Raw genomic sequence first — 12,064 nt, 5'->3', positions numbered from 1 at the left:
GGTGGATATTACAATCCACCCGGTCCAACGTCAGACGGCACCGCAATGGAGATTGTATCCAAATTTTGCCTTGCAAGAACAAGCCGAGGTGTATTGGATTGTCAATGAAACGCTGACAGATCCCGGAAGACGCTATCATACCGAGGGGCGTGAACCACCACAATCACCGAATCAGGTCCCACCGACAAACGAAGATCCTTTGGTCGTTCATGATTATAACGATGACCAGCCGGGAGGAGGTAAGTGACTTCACGATTTGTGGAGTTTTATGAACTTTAGAAAAACAATTGCCAGGGGTCCTTTTTGTCATAATCTCTTCTTTGGCTTTGCAACGCTGGTTTACATGCTTTCTTCGTGGCTTTACTCCTGTTGAGGGTTTCCGTCCGGAACACTCGCAGTTCCTGTGCGATATTAAATGTTTGCATCCGCAGGTGTCAAGTGTTTCTGATTCCGCATCCGCGCTACCTGGTATTGAGACCACATTGGATGGTGATGACCAAATTGGACGTTGGTCGACCAGGGGATTGCAGGAACATTTTTAATTGAAGGTTCATTCATTAGCTTAAGCTTAGTTCAATTCTAGTCCATGTCGATGATTGTTCGAATTCTAGCCACCAGCTAACATAAGCATTCCAATAAAAATGCCAATCGCAGAAGGTTCCAAAGTTTCGTTACACTAGTCGAACGGATGTCGTCATCGCATTCTACTGTACGTGACGTTGCGTCATTTACCAGATTGTCGCCATTGTGCGAGAATCGGGACCGCTGGCGTCGAGTTGCTGTGAAGGGTTCGCGCCGCAAATGGCTTTCCTGTCTGCGGTCGTACGACCGGATCGAATCCCTTCGCTTATCGCCGTAAAATAAAGCGACCGTTTCTGGATGGTTTAGTTTTCCGGCGCGTCTATGTCGCCAGTATTTTTCTTTGTCTGAAATTCTTCACGTGCCTGCTTCCGGTGTGTGATGTGTGGCTGGGTCGGGTCGGCCCGAGCACAAAATTTGCTGATCGCATAGAAAATGTGCTCCACATCTCTGTGCGTCTGTGCACTACGTGTGTTTTTCTACATTTGGTTCGGTGCTGTTTCCCCCATTCGGGGCTCAATTATTTTTTTCTTGAAATTTATTTTCTACTTAGAAGATGCATGACATAACAATAACAAATAATTCTTCTACGATGCGTTGTCCCAATCACTCTTCATGGTTGTAACAATTTGGTATGTTTGTCTACTTTCAGAACCGTCCTAAACTGTTCTTACTCGTCGCAAGAAACGGTCTTCCCTTCATCGGACAGTTGAAACGTTCAAACTCCCTGTGCACCAGCTCCGACTTATTGCCCACGAGATCGATCAGATTGTTCCAGTAGCTGTTCGCCGCGATCGCGTGTCCCCGTTGGCTGAAATGGAAACAGTCGACCGAGGCGATGCCTGCATCGGTGTCACCGTTCTGGAGCGTAGGCAGCGTCAGATGCTCCGGAAATGGTTGATAGTTAACGACGAAATCGGAGTCACTGGAGAACTCGTCCCGCTCGGCGACGGTCTGCTGTACTCGGTTCCACTGCTTCATGATACGCTCCAGCCGCGGTTGGAAGGACTCAAACCGTGCTCCAAACACACAGGAACACTCGAACGAATGAGTGGTAACGCACGACGCTGGCTTCGGGATGAACGTTCTCAAGATGCTAACATCTGCATGCAGTTGAAGGGAAGATGAACGGAAACGGAAAGAGAAGAGGGAGATTCTTTCAATATTATTTGTTTTCCAACATATATGCTATTAATCGCATGCTTACTGATTGTTGCCACAATATTAACCATAGTTCTCGGCAGATACTTGCGAAGTAGTCTCAAGGTTTCCAGCAAATTTTGCTCATGTTGGTAGAGTGCTTTCTCGGGCTTGGGCAGGTAGCAGATGCGGCTACAGAAATCATTATGTCCGATGAGAATAGTTATCAGCTTCCAATGATTTTTGATATCGACCGTTCGATCCGACTGCATACGTTTGATGAGATTTCTCGCTTGGTGCGGCAGATCCTGACTCATGCCGCCTATTTCGGCCACGTCAAATCTGTGGCCCAGAAATCAAAATTAAGAAAACAGTATAGAAGGGACTATTTTGCAAATAGGAAACCAGTGCATTCAACTACCTTGACTCCCTGTCGATGGATAGACTGTCGGCAACGACATAACCATTCAGGTTCGGATTGAACACCTTCAGTATGTTCGGTAGAGTTAGATATTGACGCCAGGTACTCTGTCCTCCGATGCACCACGACAGGCCTCGATTCTCGATGATCAGCTCGAGAATTCCGGATGCCAGCACTCCGGTGCCGGCGGTTAGCGAATCACCGAGTGCCGCTATCACGTCGATGTCTCCAGGACGTAGTTCGTGAACAGAGATAGGAACTTTGGAGCTCCGCATGCCTTCCGTAGGACAGGGAAAAGCTTGCTCCGATGGTACGGGAGATTGTACTTTCTGTATCAGGAATAGGAATGCGAATGATTAGGAGGGAAATTCGAGCATGGTAAGATCTTGTCGGTAGAAATGTTCCTAGATTGACATACCCCTTGCGAGCGAGCCTGATTTAATCGGTCCGAATTTGGACCGACATTGTCAAACAGAAAGTTGTGTATCTTCCGATAGAGCGTTATAAATGGAGGATCATCGAGAAAGGACACTTCCTCCTGAGCGATCGTAGCGTCATTGGTGTTCAATAATAGCAGTAGCGACAGGGACAATGGTAGAACATCCATTCTGCATTGGAAAAATGCGCTTTACGTTGTTATATGTTTATCTTACTCACAATTACTTACATGAATGATGTTTGCTTTTAGTTATAGGGAATCAGCTCAAAATCATCCAACCGATTTCGGTCGCCACGAAGATCGTCTACGTAGAACGTAATGGAAACTTTCAGACAGAGGCAGTTGAGGCACGTCCTCGCGTTGCTTCTGTTGGAACAGTGAATTCCGTTTTGAAATCGGTTGTGAAATGAACCCGAGCTTTTATAGTATCGCTAAGAGTCACTTGCGCTTGCCATGCGGCACAAGGACGACAGATAAATAATCTTCATATTGTACTTTAACGTTTTATCAACACATTACTTGATTGTTGATGTCGCAATCAAAAAGCGATTGGTTTTAACAACAAACTAACCCGCACGATGCGGAACAAAGACGATTTATATGAAGAAGCGTCATACTATTCCAAACATGGTATACTTACACAAAGCATTATCCGTATCGCAAACAGAAAGCGATGTTTTAGTTCTAATGTACGAACATATCTATCAATGGGTATGTTTAAAAAAAAAATACACGCGTCGCCATTACTAACCAATAAAGCTTTCTGCTTGTTTTAAACAAATGATTATGTCTTGCGTTTTTTATTTTACAATCACAAAGAATTTCTTCCGAAAGTCGTCATAGCGTTTTCGGATGTAAACATCCTGGGCAGCTGAGAAATACTTGGGACAACACACCACCATCGTTAAATTGAGTACAGTCTTTTTACGAGTTAAGCGACACTGGAGTTACGCGAATTCGAGATACGCGAATCCCAAAATTTAGACAATTTGTGTAATTGAATTGTAATGTAATTGTGATTGAAATGAAGTTTGTATTTGTCAAATTTCAAATTTACCCAAAACTACGTTACATTTTGCTATTAAAAATATTAGTTTGGTTTAAAATGTACTCGATTTGACGAAATAAACATGAAAATATCAATTATTAGTGTGCTTCGTAATGTGAAATGAAGAAATTGATCATTGAATACCATCTAAAAACGATATTATAACGAGAATTCGAGTTACGCGAATATCTCTGGCACGCATTATTCGCGTAATTCGGAAAAGACTGTGAACTGTGACTGTGGATTTGCAGATTTCGGATTATTTTCTTGTGTTGTAATATTTACCGGTCTTGCAGTTGATGTAGCGTAGTAAAGGAGAGGATGTTTTATTTCGTGGCACCCGTATTTATAAAAATGGTTTTTTGAGTGCCCCTGGCGCTCACTTTCCGACAGTGGACGAAACTGAACGAAACCGATCGTCAACTGTCAACTTCCTGCTTGCGGTGTTATTTTGCGTGAATAGACTGTAAAAAAATCTTATTTTTTATTGAGATGTTCCTGTGGATGTATATGCATGAGAACGTATGATAAAGGATCCTATCCGTTACGCATATCTTAAGAACCTACAACAAGTAGCGAAATGATCCTTAAATCGATTGGTGCATTGATAGCCTTAATCTTAATGAATAGCCTGTCCAATCAACCCGTTCCGACCACGTGTAAGTGTGTGTATAGATTTAATATCACATTTAGATAAGGTGCGCTTTCCTCCAGGTGCGGTGCAGTACCCGTTGTCCTTAGCTATTGCCGGGCGTACGCAGAAATGGCACGTCCGCGCTAGGACACTTGAACAGCGTGAATTCTCTCTCCCAGTTCATCGATTTACCCCCAACCGGTTCAAGCATATTATTCCACAGTGCGTTCGAGGCCAAGGCGTACCCTTTCTGGCTGAGATGAAAGCAGTCCAGCGACATGTACGTGAAGTCTGCATCACCGTTCGGTGTCTCCGGGAAGGTAAGGTTCACGGTGAACATCAGTCAGTCAGTCGCGGCATTGTGACAGCGGCTGCTGAATAGCGGATGACAACCGCTAGTTGACATTCGGGTCACCCTGTGCTTTGGTACCATTCGGTTCGGAAGGCGCAAAACGATCAGTTGAAACGCAAGAGCTCTGTCGCATTATCGAAGTGCCAGTCGTCGAGCGCAGTGCTCCAGTGAAGTGAACTCTCCAATACAGTGAGCTTTCCGTTAAAGTGTGCGAAAGTGTATTTCACCAAAATAACTTCAAGAAATCATTGGTATTCCGGCCAAAAATCATAAACTTTCAGCGAAAACGTGTAATTTGTTTGAAAATGGCGCAAAACCCTCGTGACCAACAAAGTGCTAAGGATATTCTGAACCTCAATGATGTCCTTTGTCCGTTGTGTCGTTATGTAAGAGAGCTGCGAGAGCAAAATCGGCATGCTGAAGCGAGCTGTTGGTTGGAGCTGGTTGGTCGACATTTGCAGGAATTGACCCATGCAGATGATAACTACCGTACCCATGGAGGACGGCACCGTAATGTCAGATCGCACCGCCGTTCAAACGCTCGAGGAACCCTGTTGGTGGCATCGGGCGGCCAGCCCCAGGTACGTCTAGTACGTTCCCGCCGAAATCCGACTATCTACTGGTTAGACGTTTCAAGCGCACCAGCTACAGGCCGGGCATGTACTGCCTGCGTTAACAGTGGAAAAGGCCAAGCTACGGTACTTACACCAGGGGTTGGTGCAAAACAGCGGACGGCAGTTGCTGCACGCTCGGGTTTCGGAGCCCCGGCTGGCAATGTTCCAGCTACTCCACGTTCGGGTTCTGTACGACCGGCTGGCGATATTACAGCTACACCACGTTGTGGTTCTGTTGCACCGGCAGGTAATATTCCAGCTACTCAACGTTCGGGTTCTGTACGACCGGCTGGCGATATTCCGGCTGCCCCACGTTCGGGTTCTGTACGACCGGTTGGCGATATTCCGGCTGCTCCACGTTCGGGTTCTGTACGACCGGCTGGCGATATTCCAGCTACTCCACATTGTGGTTCTGTTACATCGGCTGGCAATATTCCAGCAATTCCACGCTCGGGTTCTGCTGCACCGGCTGGCGATATTCCAGCTACACCACGTTGTGGTTCTGTTGCATCGGCTGGTAGTATTCCAGCTACACCACGTACAGGTACAGTTCCAGCGGTGGATATTACAATCCACCCGGTCCAACGTCAGACGGCACCGCAATTGAGATTGTATCCAAATTCTGCCTTGCAAGAACAAGCCGAGGTGTATTGGATTGTCAATGAAACGCTGACAGATCTCGGAAGACACTATCATACCGAAGGGCGTGAACCACCACAATCACCGAATCAGGTCCCACCGACAAACGAAGATCCGTTGGTCGTTCATGATTATGACGATGACCAGCCGAGAGAAGGTAAGTGACTTCTCGATTTGCGAAGTTTTATGTACTTTAGAAAAAACTATTGCTAGGGGTCCTTTTTGTCATAATCTCTTCTTTGGCTTTGCAACACTGGTTTACATGCTTTCTTCGTGGCTTGACTCCTGTTGAGGGTTTCCGTCCGGAACACTCGCAGTTCCTGTGCGATATTAAATGTTTGCATCCGTAGGTGTCAAGTGTTCCATGTTCCGCATCCGCCCCATCCGCGCTACCTGGTATTGAGATCACGTTGGATGGTGATGACCAAATTGGTCGTTGGTCGACCAGGGGATTGCAGGAACATTTTTAATTGAAGGTTCATTCATTAGCTTTAGCTTAGTTCAATTCTAGTCAATGTCGATGATTGTTCGAATTCTAGCCACCAGCTAACATAAGCATTCCAATAAAAATGGCAATCGCAAAAGGTTCGAAACTTTCGTTACGCTAGTCGAACGGATGTCGTCATCGCATTCCACTGTACGTGACGTTGCGTCATTTACCAGATTGTCGCCATTGTGCGAGAATCGGGACCGCTGGCGTCGAGTTGCTGTGAAGGGTTCGCGCCGCAAATGGCTTTCCTGTCTGCGATCGTACGACCGGATCGAATCCCTTCGCTTATCGTCGTAAAATAAAGCGACCGTTTCTGGATGGTTTAGTTTTCCGGCGCGTCGATGTCGCCAGTATTTTTCTTTGTCTGAAATTCTTCACGTGCCTGCTTCCGGTGTGTGATGTGTGGCAGGGTCGGGTCGGCCCGAGCACAAAATTTGCTGATCGCATAGAAAATGTGCTCCACATCTCTGTGCGTCTGTGCACTACGTGTGTTTTTCTACATTTGGGGTTCGGTGATGTTTCCCCCATTCGGGGCTCGATTATTTTTTTCTTGAAATTTATTTTCTACTTAGAAGAAGCATGACGTAACAATAACAAATAATTCTTCTACGATGCGTTGTCCCAATCACTCTTCATGGTTGTAACAATCTGGTATGTTTGTCTACTTTCAGAACCGTCCTAAACTGTTCTTACTCGTCGCAAGAAACGGTCTTCCCTTCATCGGACAGTTGAAACGTTCAAACTCCCTGTGCACCAGCTCCGACTTATTGCCCACGAGATCGATCAGATTGTTCCAGTAGCTGTTCGCCGCGATCGCGTGTCCCCGTTGGCTGAAATGGAAACAATCGACCGAGGCGATGCCTGCATCGGTGTCACCGTTCTGGAGCGTAGGCAGCGTCAGATGCTCCGGAAATGGTTGATAGTTAACGACGAAATCGGAGTCACTGGAGAACTCGTCCCGCTCGGCGACGGTCTGCTGTACTCGGTTCCACTGCTTCATGATACGCTCCAGCCGCGGTTGGAAGGACTCAAACCGTGCTCCAAACACACAGGAACACTCGAACGAATGAGTGGTAACGCACGACGCTGGCTTCGGGATGAACGTTCTCAAGATGCTAACATCTGCATGCAGTTGAAGGGAAGATGAACGGAAACGGAAAGAGAAGAGGGAGATTCTTTAAATATTATTTGTTTTCCAACATATATGCTATTAATCGCATGCTTACTGATTGTTGCCACAATATTAACCATAGTTCTCGGCAGATACTTGCGAAGTAGTCTCAAGGTTTCCAGCAAATTTTGCTCATGTTGGTAGAGTGCTTTCTCGGGCTTGGGCAGGTAGCAGATGCGGCTACAGAAATCATTATGTCCGATGAGAATAGTTATCAGCTTCCAATGATTTTTGATATCGACCGTTCGATCCGACTGCATACGTTTGATGAGATTTCTCGCTTGGTGCGGCAGATCCTGACTCATGCCGCCTATTTCGGCCACGTCAAATCTGTGGCCCAGAAATCAAAATTAAGAAAACAGTATAGAAGGGACTATTTTGCAAATAGGAAACCAGTGCATTCAACTACCTTGACTCCCTGTCGATGGATAGACTGTCGGCAACGACATAACCATTCAGGTTCGGATTGAACACCTTCAGTATGTTCGGTAGAGTTAGATATTGACGCCAGGTACTCTGTCCTCCGATGCACCACGACAGGCCTCGATTCTCGATGATCAGCTCGAGAATTCCGGATGCCAGCACTCCGGTGCCGGCGGTTAGCGAATCACCGAGTGCCGCTATCACGTCGATGTCTCCAGGACGTAGTTCGTGAACAGAGATAGGAACTTTGGAGCTCCGCATGCCTTCCGTAGGACAGGGAAAAGCTTGCTCCGATGGTACGGGAGATTGTACTTTCTGTATCAGGAATAGGAATGCGAATGATTAGGAGGGAAATTCGAGCATGGTAAGATCTTGTCGGTAGAAATGTTCCTAGATTGACATACCCCTTGCGAGCGAGCCTGATTTAATCGGTCCGAATTTGGACCGACATTGTCAAACAGAAAGTTGTGTATCTTCCGATAGAGCGTTATAAATGGAGGATCATCGAGAAAGGACACTTCCTCCTGAGCGATCGTAGCGTCATTGGTGTTCAATAATAGCAGTAGCGACAGGGACAATGGTAGAACATCCATTCTGCATTGGAAAAATGCGCTTTACGTTGTTATATGTTTATCTTACTCACAATTACTTACATGAATGATGTTTGCTTTTAGTTATAGGGAATCAGCTCAAAATCATCCAACCGATTTCGGTCGCCACGAAGATCGTCTACGTAGAACGTAATGGAAACTTTCAGACAGAGGCAGTTGAGGCACGTCCTCGCGTTGCTTCTGTTGGAACAGTGAATTCCGTTTTGAAATCGGTTGTGAAATGAACCCGAGCTTTTATAGTATCGCTAAGAGTCACTTGCGCTTGCCATGCGGCACAAGGACGACAGATAAATAATCTTCATATTGTACTTTAACGTTTTATCAACACATTACTTGATTGTTGATGTCGCAATCAAAAAGCGATTGGTTTTAACAACAAACTAACCCGCACGATGCGGAACAAAGACGATTTATATGAAGAAGCGTCATACTATTCCAAACATGGTATACTTACACAAAGCATTATCCGTATCGCAAACAGAAAGCGATGTTTTAGTTCTAATGTACGAACATATCTATCAATGGGTATGTTTAAAAAAAAAATACACGCGTCGCCATTACTAACCAATAAAGCTTTCTGCTTGTTTTAAACAAATGATTATGTCTTGCGTTTTTTATTTTACAATCACAAAGAATTTCTTCCGAAAGTCGTCATAGCGTTTTCGGATGTAAACATCCTGGGCAGCTGAGAAATACTTGGGACAACACTCCACCATCGTTAAATTGAGTACAGTCTTTTTACGAGTTAAGCGACACTGGAGTTACGCGAATTCGAGATACGCGAATCCCAAAATTTAGACAATTTGTGTAATTGAATTGTAATGTAATTGTGATTGAAATGAAGTTTGTATTTGTCAAATTTCAAATTTACCCAAAACTACGTTACATTTTGCTATTAAAAATATTAGTTTGGTTTAAAATGTACTCGATTTGACGAAATAAACATGAAAATATCAATTATTAGTGTGCTTCGTAATGTGAAATGAAGAAATTGATCATTGAATACCATCTAAAAACGATATTATAACGAGAATTCGAGTTACGCGAATATCTCTGGCACGCATTATTCGCGTAATTCGGAAAAGACTGTGAACTGTGACTGTGGATTTGCAGATTTCGGATTATTTTCTTGTGTTGTAATATTTACCGGTCTTGCAGTTGATGTAGCGTAGTAAAGGAGAGGATGTTTTATTTCGTGGCACCCGTATTTATAAAAATGGTTTTTTGAGTGCCCCTGGCACTCACTTTCCGACAGTGGACGAAACTGAACGAAACCGATCGTCAACTGTCAACTTCCTGCTTGCGGTGTTATTTTGCGTGAACAGACTGTATAAAAATCTTATTTTTTATTGAGATGTTCCTGTGGATGTATATGCATGAGAACGTATGATAAAGGATCCTATCCGTTACGCATATCTTAAGAACCTACAACAAGTAGCGAAATGATCCTTAAATCGATTGGTGCATTGATAGCCTTAATCTTAATGAATAGCCTGTCCAATCAACCCGTTCCGACCACGTGTAAGTGTGTGTATAGATTTAATATCACATTTAGATAAGGTGCGCTTTCCTCCAGGTGCGGTGCAGTACCCGTTGTCCTTAGCTATTGCCGGGCGTACGCAGAAATGGCACGTCCGCGCTAGGACACTTGAACAGCGTGAATTCTCTCTCCCAGTTCATCGATTTACCCCCAACCGGTTCAAGCATATTATTCCACAGTGCGTTCGAGGCCAAGGCGTACCCTTTCTGGCTGAGATGAAAGCAGTCCAGCGACATGTACGTGAAGTCTGCATCACCGTTCGGTGTCTCCGGGAAGGTAAGGTTCACGGTGAACATCAGTCAGTCAGTCGCGGCATTGTGACAGCGGCTGCTGAATAGCGGATGACAACCGCTAGTTGACATTCGGGTCACCCTGTGCTTTGGTACCATTCGGTTCGGAAGGCGCAAAACGATCAGTTGAAACGCAAGAGCTCTGTCGCATTATCGAAGTGCCAGTCGTCGAGCGCAGTGCTCCAGTGAAGTGAACTCTCCAATACAGTGAGCTTTCCGTTAAAGTGTGCGAAAGTGTATTTCACCAAAATAACTTCAAGAAATCATTGGTATTCCGGCCAAAAATCATAAACTTTCAGCGAAAACGTGTAATTTGTTTGAAAATGGCGCAAAACCCTCGTGACCAACAAAGTGCTAAGGATATTCTGAACCTCAATGATGTCCTTTGTCCGTTGTGTCGTTATGTAAGAGAGCTGCGAGAGCAAAATCGGCATGCTGAAGCGAGCTGTTGGTTGGAGCTGGTTGGTCGACATTTGCAGGAATTGACCCATGCAGATGATAACTACCGTACCCATGGAGGACGGCACCGTAATGTCAGATCGCACCGCCGTTCAAACGCTCGAGGAACCCTGTTGGTGGCATCGGGCGGCCAGCCCCAGGTACGTCTAGTACGTTCCCGCCGAAATCCGACTATCTACTGGTTAGACGTTTCAAGCGCACCAGCTACAGGCCGGGCATGTACTGCCTGCGTTAACAGTGGAAAAGGCCAAGCTACGGTACTTACACCAGGGGTTGGTGCAAAACAGCGGACGGCAGCTGCTGCACGCTCGGGTTTCGGAGCCCCGGCTGGCAATGTTCCAGCTACTCCACGTTCGGGTTCTGTACGACCGACTGGCGATATTCCGGCTGCTCCACGTTCGGGTTCTGTACGACCGGCTGGCGATATTCCGGCTGCTCCACGTTCGGTTTCTGTACGACCGGTTGGCGATATTCCGGCTGCCCCACGTTCGGGTTCTGTACGACCGGTTGGCGATATTCCGGCTGCTCCACGTTCGGGTTCTGTACGACCGGCTGGCGATATTCCAGCTACTCCACATTGTGGTTCTGTTACATCGGCTGGCAATATTCCAGCAATTCCACGCTCGGGTTCTGCTGCACCGGCTGGCGATATTCCAGCTACACCACGTTGTGGTTCTGTTGCATCGGCTGGTAGTATTCCAGCTACACCACGTACAGGTACAGTTCCAGCGGTGGATATTACAATCCACCCGGTCCAACGTCAGACGGCACCGCAATTGAGATTGTATCCAAATTCTGCCTTGCAAGAACAAGCCGAGGTGTATTGGATTGTCAATGAAACGCTGACAGATCTCGGAAGACACTATCATACCGAAGGGCGTGAACCACCACAATCACCGAATCAGGTCCCACCGACAAACGAAGATCCGTTGGTCGTTCATGATTATGACGATGACCAGCCGAGAGAAGGTAAGTGACTTCTCGATTTGCGAAGTTTTATGTACTTTAGAAAAAACTATTGCTAGGGGTCCTTTTTGTCATAATCTCTTCTTTGGCTTTGCAACACTGGTTTACATGCTTTCTTCGTGGCTTGACTCCTGTTGAGGGTTTCCGTCCGGAACACTCGCAGTTCCTGTGCGATATTAAATGTTTGCATCCGTAGGTGTCAAGTGTTCCATGTTCCGCATCCGCCCCATCCGCGCTACCTGGTATTG

At 45.9% G+C, this 12,064-nt stretch overlaps 2 protein-coding genes across 2 annotated transcripts; both read right to left on the bottom strand.

Moving 5' to 3' along the window:
* Positions 1–1,227: 1,227 nt before the first annotated feature.
* Positions 1,228–2,747, bottom strand: LOC128712821 (phospholipase B1, membrane-associated-like). Its single transcript, XM_053807691.1, has 4 exons — positions 2,559–2,747; positions 2,141–2,469; positions 1,787–2,061; positions 1,228–1,682 (listed from the first exon to the last, which is right to left on the bottom strand). Exons 1-4 carry the CDS (start codon positions 2,745–2,747, stop codon positions 1,228–1,230), a joined length of 1,248 nt encoding a protein of 415 aa, XP_053663666.1.
* A 4,276-nt stretch (positions 2,748–7,023) lies between these two features.
* LOC128712819 (phospholipase B1, membrane-associated-like) lies at positions 7,024–8,543 on the bottom strand. The gene is made up of 4 exons (XM_053807690.1): positions 8,355–8,543; positions 7,937–8,265; positions 7,583–7,857; positions 7,024–7,478 (listed from the first exon to the last, which is right to left on the bottom strand). Exons 1-4 carry the CDS (start codon positions 8,541–8,543, stop codon positions 7,024–7,026), a joined length of 1,248 nt encoding a protein of 415 aa, XP_053663665.1.
* Between the last annotated feature and the right edge of the window lie 3,521 nt (positions 8,544–12,064).

This window comes from Anopheles marshallii, chromosome 3 (assembly GCF_943734725.1).
Source record: "Anopheles marshallii chromosome 3, idAnoMarsDA_429_01, whole genome shotgun sequence".
In the NCBI taxonomy this organism is placed as follows: Eukaryota; Metazoa; Arthropoda; class Insecta; order Diptera; family Culicidae; genus Anopheles; species Anopheles marshallii.
Note: the sequence above shows the minus strand (reverse complement) of the source record. Positions and strands in the feature narration are given on the sequence as shown.